The sequence below is a fragment of the Leptinotarsa decemlineata genome, unplaced genomic scaffold, assembly GCF_025532065.1.
Source record: "Leptinotarsa decemlineata unplaced genomic scaffold, Ldec_3_MD MMD2_tig00000035_RagTag_RagTag, whole genome shotgun sequence".
In the NCBI taxonomy this organism is placed as follows: Eukaryota; Metazoa; Arthropoda; class Insecta; order Coleoptera; family Chrysomelidae; genus Leptinotarsa; species Leptinotarsa decemlineata.
In genome coordinates, this window is record NW_027412540.1 from 14,365,429 (window position 1) to 14,380,749 (window position 15,321).

Here is a 15,321-nt window from a genome sequence, read left to right on the forward strand (position 1 = left end):
ACTCGAAGAATTGATTGATCGCCTTCGACTACTTTGGAGTTCACGACTGGCTGGACATACCGGACATGATAATGAAATATTAGCCATAATTGAGGAATTACGTGAAGAAGGATTAGTCTATTGACCGCAATATCATGAACATGATGTGTGAAACTGGCTCAGTCGATCACAAACGATCTAACTATGCATACCACAATTGATAAATTTGGTCGTAGAAGAGGTGGTGTTAGTAAACCAATAGTTGGAAGATCTGGTGTTGGATTCATTCTCACACCAAATGGTGATTATGATATTCAGAATAAGCGGTTTCAAAATGTTGGTGAACCTGTAGACAGTAAAGATTCTGTTACTAAAGGATATGTTGACGATCACATTAGAAAAGTCAATGAGACAACTCTGAAGTATTTCCAAGAATTCATTGCATCAACGCTACGTAACATCGGAAAACATATTGATTCAAAACATAATGAGGTGCAAATAATCATTGACAAAAATGCACTCATCACTTCTGCATTAGCTGATCAATTGAGTAATGTGGAAAAGCGAACTGACGTAATAGCTAAGTTGGTTGATACTTTTACTGAGCGAGTCATTGAAGTTTAATAGTCAATCGTTACACTTGCACCTGAACAGTAGAAAAGTGATTCCTCAATTTTATCATCTTGAAGAAGTCTTAGAGCAGTAATATGAGTAATGCAAAATGGCAGGTTGTGAAAGAAATACACAAGCCGGCGCGTCGAAATTTCCCCCGTCGGAAGACAATAATAAAGGGTTTTTCTGACTTGTGGCAGATGGATTTGATGGAAATGCAACCATATTCTAAAGAAAATGAGGGATGTAGGTACATCCTTATAGTTATCAACTGTTATTCAAAGTTTGTATGGTCAAGGCCGTTGAAGAATAAAACTGGTGATTCAGTTACTGCAGCTATGGCAAGCGTGTTGAAAGATGCTAAATATACTCCAAAAAATTTACAATCTGATCATGGTACTGAGTTCTATAATTCGAAATTCTCATCGTTAATGAAGAAACACAACATCAATCATTACTCAACATTCAGCACAAAAAAAGCTGCAATTGCAGAACGAGTAATCAGAACATTGAAGAGTTGGCTTTATAAGGAGTTTTCACTTCAAGGTCATTACAAGTGGTTGAACATTCTTCCTAGAATTACTCGTCAGTATAACAACAAAGTTCATCGTACGATTGGTATGAAACCTGCAGATGTGAAACAGTCTACTAAATTGTCAATGTATGCCGAATCTAAGAGTCCACATGTGAAACGTAAAAAAAATACGTTTAAAATTGGGGATAGTGTTCGAATCAGCAAATATAAAAATGCATTCGATAAAGGTTATACAGCAAATTTTACAGCTGAAATATTCAAAGTTGTGAAAGTTAATAATACAGAACCTATAACTTATGCATTAGAAGATGTGAATGGGCAACCAATCAAAGGCTGTTTTTATGGGCTGGAGTTGAATAAAACGAAAGATCCCAATACGTATTTGGTGGAGCGAGTTTTAAAAAGAAAAGGACATCGCCTCTATGTAAAGTGGCTGGGGTTCTCTGAAGATCACAACTCATGGATCGATGAAAATTCTTTAGTGTAATGACATTATCATGATTGTACTCAATATTAGATAAAAAATAAAAAATAGTGTATTAAAATTGTTTTATTTATTAAAAACTAAATAGAATAATAACCTTAGAAATGATGCAAGTAATATGTAAACTATTGGTTTTATTTTTCATAAATTCAACATATTGAAATCACTTCAAGATGTGTATGTTAGCATAAGATTTCCATGAATCCTCCGTCTCTCTATCCGCTCTTCATGGGTTAGACACCAGCACTCTCGAAAGTGGACATCTCTGTTGGGGTGAAATTGGCCGACATTCTCACATAATTGCCAATCATTTCTACAAGCACTGCATAAATTGTTCCAACAATCCACACTATATTCACCACATTGTAGACATCGCTGGACTAATGTATCGCAAGTCGCTACACAATTTATGCATATATTCCTTGAAATGCCCATATTATTACACATAATCTCTTTCGAACATTCTCTGCACTGCTGGCGGTAGTCACTTACTTCTAGAGTTGAACCATTTATCCTCTTCCGAAGTGGGTCTGGATTCCTTGCCACAACACATCTACGACACAGGCCGGTACATGGGTTGATATATGTTTCAGGCCAATACCCATGGCAGTTGTAACACACTATATGTTTGCCAATTTTGATTGGAAAGCCGCGTATTGTCGGTTTTGTATCCCACTCTTTAGGGAAAGACATATTCACTGATAGATGTACAAATATTCAATCGATGAATTTAACTACACTCTCACGCTCCCATGTTTCCCTCTTATAAACAGGTACCGTGAAGAGTGGGGTAGAGTGGAGGGAGCTACCACCACCACTGTCAAAAATCATATAAAAATCGGTGAGTGATTGTAAACTTCAGTCAGTATTCAAGTATCACCACAAGAATACATTAATATGTCTGCCCAGAGAGCTGCTGTGTTAGCATTATTATCTCAGAGAGATATTAATAACCATGAGCTGGTGGAAGAGTTTGAAGACGTTGGACAGATAGTGGGTGTTGACGAAGAAAATGATGGTGGAGATATGCAGTATGAGGTGAATGAGCAAGGTGCAGAAGGTGGCTTAAATATCGAAGACGATGAGGCAATTGAGCAAGGTGTTGGGGATTTAGACATTGATGATGATGAAGAAGGTCTTGTTGAAGAAGAAGATGAAGGTATCGCAACAGATTCGACTCACGAGACTGACGACAGCGGAGTAGTTATTGGCAATGTTGAGTGGTTGAATATCACTGAGACATTGGATGATCCGTTAGATTTGTATTGTGTAACGGATAGCCATGTCAGGATCAAAACGATTGACGGTGAAATAGAGAAGTTGTGTTGGTGTTGCTTCCGCTTTTATTCTGTGCGGAATAACAATGGAGGGTATTATGAGCACGTCGACATTCATTACACCGCCCGCTTCATGGAGATGGGGCAAACATGGTGTAAAGCATGTGATAGGCCTTTGACCAACTTTAGGAGAATAGCCGTCTGTATCATATGTAACAACACCCCACCTCTGGAGATGTAACCGTGGACCTTCGGGTCAACAAAAAAAAACAGCCCTTTTCAGGGCTACATTATTTAAACAAAGAGTAGATATCTCATAATGAGATTGCAACAACACCCCATCTGCGGAGCAGTTACCGTGGACTTTCGGGTCAACAAAAATACAGCTCTTTTCAGAGCTACAAACAAAGTGTAGATATCTAATAATAAGATTGATCACTCAGTCAAAGAAATAGAATATTTTGAGTGTCACATAATCATACGAAGAGTAGTTTGTAATATATGGATATACCTCTAAAATGTACATCCATATACATATGAGGTATGCACAAATGTGTTATAGAATATGTAAGTTCTCTGAATATCTTATCTTTGTAAAATAAATCACATTGAAAAATGATTGTTCAAGCGTCCGAGTGGATTTGAATCTGTTTGATAACATACTAGCTCTCTCTTATCTGAACAATTGCAGAATTCATGTCAAGATTTGGAAATATAATTTTCATAAGACAATATTTCAAATTCGAGGGGTGTTTATTCAGAGTAGTCAATAAGAGTAATTGGTATTGTAATTCAGAATATTTATTTCAAAGGTGGAAAGGAGAGAGGGAGGTAGACACTGCCCCAACCACGCAGTGTCTCGTGTACACCAACCAAACAAAATGTGTACTCCGAGGAAGGATAAAGGATGGGTGAAATAGGGAAAAAAATAGGGAAAAAAAGGAAAGGATTACAAGTCGTCGTCGTCGTCGCTGTCATCGGGTCGGGGGAAGTACTGCCACATCACCGAACCCTCAGAAAACGCCATTTCCTCCGCAAATGCGTCGTCGTCCCAGAGATCGTCATCATCATCATCCGAGCTGCAAGAGTCTTCGGAGTGGTCTTCGGTACTGGTCACATGCAGTACCTGGACCGAAGATGTGGAAGGGTGATGAGGCGTGGTGGTTGAATCGGCCTCCATATCTGGATTCTCCATATCGGAATCCTCCAACTGAAGATCCGGGAGTGGCGCTGTAGGTTCTTCCGCCTGGGGTCCGGTCGTGGAATCGGCTTCCTGGTATGTTGACATGCTGACGATAGCTACTCAACTGAAGATTACATTGAGGAACTCCTACATTTATACTCTTGCACAGGAGGGGGTATAGTGGGAGGCGGAGTGGGGGGGAGGTGGGGGTCGCAAAAAACGCGCCCCGGATGCAAGTGGTGGATGTTGAGCGCCCCAGGCCGCGAAGCGGCCTGCTGAGCGATCGCTTCACGATCGCGAAGCGATCGCTTCGCGATCGCCTATACAACCTTTCCCTTCGTTACTTATCCGAATATACATTGCTTGAAATTTCTTTATGATACGAATTTTTATCAACATTATTGAAATAATGTTCCAAAGATATTCAAAGATAATGATTAACTGTTTCCATTTTCTAATTAGTTCATTTTATAGCGAAACAACTAACGTTTCACCGCAAGGGTGTACCGATATAGCCCTATTTTTTTCACTACTACCAAATAGAGTGGTTAGGTTGAATGCTGCCCCACCCACGCAGCATTCCGTGTGCACCAACCAGGTACTATGTGCACTCCGAGGAAAACCTAACCTAACCTACCTGATCATCATCATCATCATCTATAATGATGATGTCAGGTTCGGGAGAATCAACCACCACGATGATATTTGGTGGAGCGATTTGATGATCTTCAAGCCACAGTTGATCCACAAGTTCTGGGCTGGCAAATTCATCATGTTCAAACTCATCTTCGTCTGAGGTTACATCTTGTTCTTCATTCAGCTCTATTGTTGTATCTGAATACCCATCGAATTCATCATCGGGAGATGTTGAATCAACTACAGCAACTTGAATGTCACCATAGGACCAATTCTCTGGTGGGGCAAAATGAGGTTCACTGGTGGAATCAGCTTCCCGAATAATTGGTGTTGCTTGATTCATGATGAACGAACAAGTTGAAGAATATTGAGAATACAATCTTATTTATATGATTTGAAGAAAGTGGGGTAGAGTAAGGGAAGGGGAATATGTGAAAAATAAAGACCCACTAGGTTATTTATTCAAGTATTGATGTGAGAATTGGGGAATAAATCCAATATAATATTCATTAGATTCATGATTTCATTTTTACACATTCACATAAATGAAATTTGTTTGAATAATGTTGAGAGAAGTAATGATGAGAGAAGTGTCAAAAGGTTTTGGAATTATACTCAGAGCATTACTAGAATCACCTTTATTTATTCTCTAGAAAAAATAACTATTTTACAATTCACACACTTTCAAATGATGGAAATTCTATACAATTATTCTATTTAACTAATTTTATTCTATATACTACATGTGACTAGAAAATGACTAGAATGAAGGAATAAATACTGCCCCAACCACGCAGTATTTTGTGTGCAACAACCAAAATAGATATGCACTCCAATATTCCTTATTTTATTTTTTCATTCATAACATTCATAACCTTAAAATTAACATGCAAGTTTTTATTATATTCCTAAAATTACAATTTTTTTATTCTAAACATACATCTAACTTAAACTAAACAAAAATATATTTACAAAAGGGGTTAGGTATTAAGGAACCCCTGGCACATGGCATCCCATTCCTGAACAAGAGGTCCATATTTTTGGATGTAAGCCAAACTCTTTCCTTGTTGCGAATCTTCTTCTTGAAGTTTCGCCCTAAGCAAAGAGAGTCGCTTCTCTAATTCCAGTTTCTGGGCCTCGATGGTGGAAATATCCGCCATCAAGGCCCTTTTTCTGGAATCAGAACCATCCACAACCTTCTTTTCCCTCAAATATCTCTTTTTCACAGACTGTGCATAGGTAATAGACTCTTTGAGTTTATTACCCTCTACCACAGTCTGTGAAAGGACATTTTCCGGGCCAACCTCTTGTTCGGAATGCTCAACACGTACCTGGGGGGTGACTGGAGGGGGTGACGCATTCCGATGGACCTGGGGGGTGGCTGGAGGGGGTGACGCATCCCGATGGACCTGGGCGACGACTTCCACCAAGTTCTGCACCTCCATCACTGGAAGGGGTGCTGTAGGCCAACCACCGTAAGGTGAGTTCTTTTCACACTTTTTGCGAAAAGCACTCAACTTACCACCCCTCCCACCTTTGGCTTTGGATGCCTTCACAGGTGCGGACTTCTTCACAGGTGCGGACTTCTTCACAGGTGCGGACTTCTTCATCTTCTTGGCCCTCTTCACCGGTTTCTCGAACTCATCCCCTGAATCGATGGGGGATAATGGTTCGATGGGCGATAAGAAGCTTTGAAGATGCGATAAATCCGCCAGAGACTCGTCCAGGTCCGGGTTGTAGACATTCAGTAAATCTTCAATTTGGGGTGCTGACGAAGAAGTTGGTCCACTGAATGTCGACAAAGTTGGTGGGGGGTCAATCTCCTCCTCCTCGGGGGTTGGTTTGAAGTCCTCGAAAAAGAACTTCAAGTCAGGAGCCGCCACTTCCTGGGTGGAAGTCATCCCCGGTGGTGGAATGGGAGCCGCCACTTCCTGGGTGGAAGTCATCCCCGGTGGTGGAATGGGAGCTGCAGCTGGTGTTGCAGCTGGTGGTTGTACCATGATGTCCTGTAGGACAACCACCCTCCTCCGCTCTACATCCTCCAACTGTCTCTCACTGAGAGTGGTAATCGGGGTCATCAGAGCATTCCTCAGAAAAGACATGATTCTAGAAAGAGAAAATGAAAATATTAGACAATATAATATAAATAGTATGGAAGTGTGTACTTACATCAAGCTGCTTGGAATTTTCAACTAAGTTGGCTGGCAGGTATCTCAGGTTGGCTGCTTCTTTCGAAGGAAGACTGCAATCGAATGATGAACTGTGGCCTCCTCCTCATGTTTTATAGCCGTATGCTCCCTACCACTTCGGGTGGGAATGGGAGTGGGGGTGGAAGTGGGGTAGGATAATTCGTTTGAAATATTCGACAAGTATGAATTTTACAATTTGTTGAACAAACCAGGTAATGAGTGAAAAAATTCAATTACTCGATTGCTCTTCCAATAAGGCAATGAGTAAATTTAATTTCTTGTCACTTATACTGTTTTCATCTTTCAGTACATTCAAAAGAATTCTTAAATTTTGTTCGGAACTTGTCTGATAGAATTCAATATCGTTGTGGCCCCAAGGTAATGTCTTGGTGGTATTAGGAATGATGAATCGCTTATCATCATTATGTGATAGCGCGACTTTATTGCACATCAACGTGTAAATATCATGTAAATCACTCCTGAATACATTCATCTTTCTAAATATTATACCGCCTGTTTCAACAATCCTAATGTAATCTTCAATTGAAATTTGATTTTTTATAACGGATTTTTTAATACCTTTTGCTTTCTTTATTTCATCAGACACACTTTGTACATGATATGCTTTCGCACCGGTGCCATGGAAACTGATGATGGGATCACTCGGAAGTTCATCCTTCATATTTCCAATCACCGATTTGCTAACTGGCACATTGAATTTATTACCCAACCTATAGTTAGAAGTGTCAAATTTGTCAACATTTGCAATCATAAAATTATAAAAATTATCCGTCATTATTTTCAGTATCAAAGAATCCGTATCGGTATAGAGAAGAGAAGCTTGTGGTCCGTAATGTTTTTTGATGACATCATAGAAAAAATCATAAATGACTGTTTTCGACATATCCAATATACTGAACCCCAAATACAATGGTTTATTATAACAAACCTTAACTTTATCCATATGTATGACGACAAAGTCTTCCGAAAATATGGATAATGTTTTGAAATTGGGACGAGCTATCAAAGCATTGGCACCCATACCTCTTCTTATGGATTCCCAATGTGTGACAATTCGAATGTCTCTTCTATTGTTTACATTTTCCATCGTTTTGCCAAATATGGAATTTATATTCAATTTGAAGTAACCCTTCTCAAACTTATTGGTAGCCTTATTTCTCAAATTTGTATTTTAATCGATATATTTTTTCAGCCACGGTGACTGATTGAATCTGAGAATTCTATGAGTTTTCATCACCATCAAACCATTACGGACCGCTTGTTTCAAATTCCTATAATGAACGATATATTTCTTTTTATCATTCAAATTAGGAATAAGTTTGGGTATTTTGGACTTTGAACCAGGTGGTATAATACTTTCAACCAAAAATGGTAAATCCGAATGTAGATCGTGTAACTCGACAGGATAATGCACATCTACTTCAAGTATGTATCCTTGGGGGCTATCATCTGGAATACTATTGATATCCAACTGACATATTTCACTGGCGGTCAACCAAGTGAACCCACCAAAAGGTAATGATTGAGACATGCTATGACCATACAGATTTGTTGCATCCAAATACATTATGAAAGATGAAGGTTCTTCGGGATTATAATTTGGAAGAAACTGATTGTTTGCAATATGCTTTCTCTCCGAACACTGGCTTACACCACCACGTATACCGTTTTGGAGAAAATGCACCATATCGATATCAGTTAATAATTCCAAGTTGACACCCGTATACTTCAACATAGCATCCCAAGAAAGACCTGGAGAAGTGAAATAGTGAGCAGGATCCAATTTATATGTATCTAAACTCATATTTCTAAAATTTTCAAAAATATCGCACAACAGTAGAACATCAGATTTTAGGTATATGTCAGAATATTCACCCAAATCTTGACAATTGAATGTGTTCCATACCTGCTTTACTCTATCATAATCCTCATCAGAAACATGTTTTTCATTTAATTTATCATAAAAGTCCACCTTTGATGGTATACTAGAATAATTTAATTTATCTAAAGAATCGATAAAACTGTACGGAAAAACACCTTTCTGCCTCATAAGTTTGAATTTATCCTGTTCCGGAAAATATTTTCTTGTTTCCACAAAATGTTTTTCATCTAAATTGTCACCTAACTCTTGAAGGGAAGCAGCCATAAATTTAAAACTATCGATGAACCTTAATTTCAAAAACTTATTTTTCGTCACTCCATTGTGATCTACTATTCTCTCCATAATTATATGTTTCGTGAAGGAAACATACTTTTCTTTAGTTTGAGCAATGACATCAACTTTTGTTTTGTTTGTGCATAACTCTTTTATGAACAAATGACAGTCATACCCACTGAGATTATGAAAAATTATGGGTATAAAGTTGGGCAATTTGAAATTGAGGTTACAAATACTATGTGCAGCTCCATTTCTTTTTTTCCCCGTTAGATGGCAGTGGTCACGCACCTTAATATCACCATCACCAAATGGTTCTCCACATATACCACATGTGGCGGCAATATTGAAATCATGCTCTTCCTCATCAGTCAATGGACTCATTGGAATGACTTTCTTCAAATATTTGTGATAAATATTGGTGACATCAGCCTCCAAGTTTGACACAAACACTTTAGCTGCATCAGCACCTCTATATAGTACAAATTTAGATATAGAATCATCAAAAGAGCACTTTATGAGGTAAGAAAAAGCATATGGTTCATGAAGATATGTTCGATTTGTATAAGAGTTAGCAGGATTTGGCTCATTAGTATGCACTGGTTTCAGAATAGATTCGAAATCAGCATATACAACGAATGGAACCCTCAACTGTTTCTCGATATTTTCAAATTTCAAAATATTCTCAGGTACCCTTTTACCAAATTTATCAACCCTGAAATTTGTGGATGGTGTCGTTGTCGATATGTGATTACAATCATTCAACTGATGTCGCAATAAAGTTCGTTCATTATCAAAGTACAATAAACAACCATCACAAAAATACTTTTTATGACCACGGGCAGATATTTGTGATGATACTAGTCTCGATAAATCCTTAATCCAACAATAATGACTATTACCAGAATCATCTGTAATAATCAACAGATTAACATGACTATTTAATCTACGTTTAGAATAGTGTAACGGACCCACAACTTCATATTCAATTCTACCATTTTTAAAAACATTTTCCAACCCATAAACATTGATAGAGCAATCGTTCATAACCTCAAACTTAGGAATATCTTTCAACTTAACTGGAAATTCCATACCTGCTACATTCAAGACGGTTGAGAAGTGGGGATATGATGAAATTTCATTAAGTTTCTGACTGGCAGGGTATAAAGCTGAAGTCACAGCCCACGCAAAGCAGCACTGATCTTGATTAAGAACATTCACCACACTTTTCTTCAATTCGATGAACCTTGGCAATTTGATGTATGAAGACCCTCCGAAGGGGCTATACTTGTTGATATTCACCTCCAAGTACAAAATTTTCTCAATGGTCCAACCTGAAAATATGGGTTTTCTCTATAAGTCCATCATCATCAACATTTTGACTAGATCACATACCTGAATCCCGATCTTGAAATTCCGCTGCTTTAACAGTTAAACTATCTGCAAAACTGCTATAAACCACATCCAAATCATTCGATTGATCAATTACTTCATTGGGACTATTAAATGATTTGATGTCTGAAAGATCCTTAGTTTGCAGACTGTACCGCCCAAACACTTCCATGTTCACTTTCATGCATTTATGGATATCCAACACTTCTTCGAGTAGTTTCACTACTTTCTGCTTAATTTCATTGAAGAATGTTGGGTAATCCATGTGGTGGTTTTCACTGTCCACTCGGTAGCTCACAATTCGACACTTGAAAGCTGTATTGACAATTTTCACACCTTCCCCATATTGAACACATGCATTTGTTCTGTGCTGCAACGTCCTCCGATGTACATTCATCTGATCGCTTGCAATAGTCAAATTGCAGCAAACGCATGTTTGCAGTGTTGGAAGTGCTGGGGGTGTCAACCGTTGCCTCTTCGATGTTGGAGGTCCATCACCATTTGCGGGTGTGCAGGAATCCCGCTGATGACGACGTAGGTTGTCACTACGAGTGGAACTTTTTTTACAATCAACGCACGAATACATCTTGTATATAGAAATATATACCGTACGATAAGGAGAATTTGAAATGAGTGAAACGTTCACACCACACTCCTTATAAAAGCCCAACTCCTCCCCCCCACCATAACCCAAATGAGAGCTACAAGGTCAACATTCAATGCCACAGAGCAAGCTCAAGGTAGTCGAAGTGACGAACGTCAATGTCAAACCCCACACTCAAGGTCAAACACCGCAACGCCTAATCCCACTGTATATTCTGTACACGTCACGATTTCATTCAAGGTCAACATTCAATGCCATGGAGCAAGCTCAAGGTAGTCGAAGTGTCGAACGTCAAGGTCAAACCCCACACTCAAGGTCAAACACCGCATTCAATCTCATACTATGTGTACGACGTTCAAGGTTAGGTGACGTCATACGATATTCTGAACTTATATAGGAATTACCAACAAGGGAGTGGACAACGCCGAACGCCCACTGTTCAAGGTTATATTCTGTACACGTCACGATTTCATTCAAGGTCAACATTCAATGCCATGGAGCAAGCTCAAGGTAGTCGAAGTGTCGAACGTCAAGGTCAAACCCCACACTCAAGGTCAAACACCGCATTCAAGCTCATACTACGTGTACGACGTTCAAGGTTAGGTGACGTCATTCAAGGTCGTGTGACGTCTCAAGGTCAAAAGGGGTGGGGGGAGGCGTTCAGTCGGCATTAGCACCCTACTATTCATATTCAGACGAGTATTCCCAGTACACAAATTATTAGACTTGAAACATTGAACTGAACTGACCTGATATCCCTTCCATCTAGCTTGGATTCTCGTTGCCATTTCGTTATAATATTTCATACACTTAAAATCATAATATTCTTGCAAAATATCTGGCAAATGGTATCTCAAAAGCCAACCTCTCACACACTTTTGTATCATTGTGGCTGCTCTATGAAGATTTTTAATTTTTTTTCGGACTTGATATCCCCTGAAAAGCCGCTGAATCTTTATTGCTGCGTAGTGGGTTCGCTTGTTAGCGACATTATATTCTCTGAAACAGATTTTCATCACTTTTACTCACAGTACTTGGGTCTGAATTATCTTACTTGTACTTGATTACTATGTCTTTTGAAACGTGTAAAGCGTCGTCGAAAAAATGATACACAGAAGCCATGTGAAATTTTCAGACATACACAATGATAAGTGACACTTTCAATAACGATGAGAGATTTTTGACATTTTTTGTACTAACGTAAGTCACAGAAAGGCTTCTCGAAGGTTTTGTTGGGACACTTGAGTTGGAGCTGCTTCAAAATGAAATTCTATAGACTCAATCTAGTAATCTGTCGAACTAGGCTAATATCCTGGCAAAATAATGCCAACACTATTATAACATAATATTTGCTAGTTAGAAAGCAAGGTATTTTGCAGACAACAAGGGATTTACTTTGATCATTCTGATGTCATTTCACTTCTGTTCATATACTACCAGGGCTGAAAAGTCTCGGACCTAACACATAGACGGCGCTAGTCTTATTGCGTTCACTGTTTTTTCAGTTAGTACCAACCTTCAAAAGAAAGCTGTTAAAACTTCATGATATTCTACTCATAAGTTTGTAAGTTATTGTGCTAAGAGTGACACTACTATTGTTATTTTCAAAACAATGGATCAGAAACAATGTTTTAATTTTACACTGCTTCTGAATAGGATAAAATACCATTCAAGCGAAGCAATGGCTTGAACAGTTTTATAAGGACTTGGCTCCATCTGAAATAACAATTGAACGTTTGCCAGATTTGGCTCCCAGCGACTACTGGTGCACAGGTAAGAAATTTCGCTCAAATGAAGAGGTTAGTGCTGGAAGTGAGGCCTATTTTGAGGCAAGAGATAAATCGTTCCACCAAAGTGGTATTGAATTGTTAGAGCAGCGCTGGAATGATTGTGTGGCTCCTCTTGATGAAAAAAGTCAATTTTTAACGAAAAAAAAAACGCGTTTTCTTTCTTAGGCCCGGAACTTTTCAGCCCATGTGTAACATTATCCCAAGAATGCGAGGAGCAGAACGTTTTTGATATGACAGATTCGGATACATACATGATGTTTTTAACGATTTGTTTTGTTAAAAGCTTTGTATATAGACTATCCCTATCATAGTATAAAGATATCTTTATACTATGATACTTTATTCTATTATATAAAGATATCTTTATACTATGTCCCTATATAAAAAGCATTGTCTAAAAGCATAGAGCTCAATCGAACTTTGTGCACATGTTGATAGATGGCGTAAGAATCGAATTCCGCAACATTGGTTGCGTTGTTGAAGTGCTTTTTGAATCATTTTAATCCAGCGGCTGGATTCAGAAATAAGCAACCACCTGCACGTATTTTTCACTAGCGGAAAAGAACCCTGCATAATTACTTATTGCCTATGCAAAATATTTTTAGAATACGGCAAATTTGGAAAGTAATAGAAGTGATAGAAATTGAAACAGATGAAAAAAATACGTCAAAAGTGATTTATGCGTCGGTGGTGTTCGCATGTGAATACTTGGTGAACTTTCAGTTACATTTGAACTTGAATGGGCGAGATTAAAGAAGTCAAATGGCGAAAAAGTTTCTGTGGGATGTATTCCATAATTAGCTAGATTGGATCAAATTTTTGATTCTCTCATTCCATATCAGTTTTGATTTATTAGATATTGATTAAAAGATGGTTTATAAATGATATTATACCTATTGTGCGGTATGAAGACTACTTGCGAACCTTCTATTGTGAACTAAAATATATGTAGAATGGTTGTGAAAAGCTAGTAAAGTTTAAATGACTTATAAGATGGGACTTTTGAGTTTAACTTTTTCTAATTGAAGAAAGTTGTTTATTTGTTGAGTGTATCAGTTATTCAAAAACCTAGAGCCGTAAATTATGAAAGAACAAAAAAGATGTCGCGACTGATACTATAAAGTGTGATATTACGAAAAGTATATTCGATTAAACATATTCTGAAAGGAAAACGGAACAACCTACTTTTACCATTCTCACATGGTGGTTCGACCAACGTACTTTCAGATCATTCTTCCTTATTAATGAAGGAAAGTCAAGGGTATCTATGGATATCATAGATACCCTATGTCAAATTCAAGTCGAAATATCCTTAATAGATATCCACCAAAATATTCCTGAGTGGATTTTTAATGAATATCTTCCAGTGGAACAAAATATAAACAAGTTTCAAAATTTCAATAGTTCATCTGGAGAGCTACTTTCGAATTTCATATATCAAAACATTGATCTCAGAATACTAACAAACATATGTGAAGAATCATTGACACCGACTATTGCATTCAATTTCTCAAACTGCATCCATAATAATAATAGTAATAATTGAAATATCGAAATGGAGGAAACTGAGAGGAAGAAACCAATAATAATAATACAGCTATTTTCGAGTTTTCCTCAATTTTTATTAGAAACCAATAACAATAATGTTCCTATTTTAATTTTTATTGTATTGCCGAAGAAATTTGTTACATGATGGTCGATAGTTGATGAAAATTCATAATGTATTCAAATAACATTTTATTGTGAGACTTTCACAGGATAGTTTACAAAACTGCAGCACCTTATTCGCTATACGAAAGCTTTTCGAGCGTGTTCATACCTATGGACACGCCTCATGAAGCTATTGTATAGCGAAACACATGTTGCGGCTTTGTAAACTGTTATCTATTATGAATTGAAGGGGTTATATTATTTTTAAAATTTTTTTTAAAGGTATTCATTCAGATTTTGCGTTTCATGTGCTGCTAATCAAACTGCCTCATAAATCTTAGAATACGCATTTTATTCAATTATTTTTTTATTTGGTGATGTTCTCTGCTTCCACGTTTATTGACTCACTAGAATATTGATTTTGAAAATGTTTCATTTCGGTATGTTTTCATTTGGTTGTTTTATGATTTATTGTAAAAGAATTATCACGGTACCTAACTTGAATCTCGTATTCTCAGGATTCAAAATTTCTGCTTTGAATCTCATAACTTATTTGCACAAAAATATGTCAAGGCAATTTCACAAAATGAATGATTTTCTTCAAAACACTTTTATTGTCTGTAAACTTCTTGTTAAGAACTTTGAAATAGTGGAAAAATCAACTGAAATGGATAAACAGGACGTCCTTGATGGATATCATAATGGTATTCATAATGAATGTCTCAGCTATCTCAGCATCCGATGAATGCCCAGATGAAAATTTGTTCCGATTCAGTGTATTTTCAAAGGTAGTGGGAACAAAAAACAAGTTGGA

The 15,321-nt window shown here is 37.6% G+C and overlaps 1 protein-coding gene across 1 annotated transcript in view; it reads right to left on the bottom strand.

The window, feature by feature from the left end:
* The window catches only part of LOC111517705 (uncharacterized), a 33,848-nt gene extending 21,378 nt beyond the window's left edge, over positions 1–12,470 (bottom strand). Inside the window, exons 1-2 of the mRNA XM_074171938.1 lie at positions 12,122–12,470; positions 11,817–12,066 (exon numbers count right to left, since the gene is read on the bottom strand). Coding sequence (XP_074028039.1) covers positions 11,817–12,066; positions 12,122–12,189 — 318 coding nt within the window. The 5' untranslated portion in view covers positions 12,190–12,470. The remainder of the gene's footprint in view (positions 1–11,816; positions 12,067–12,121) is intronic.
* Between the last annotated feature and the right edge of the window lie 2,851 nt (positions 12,471–15,321).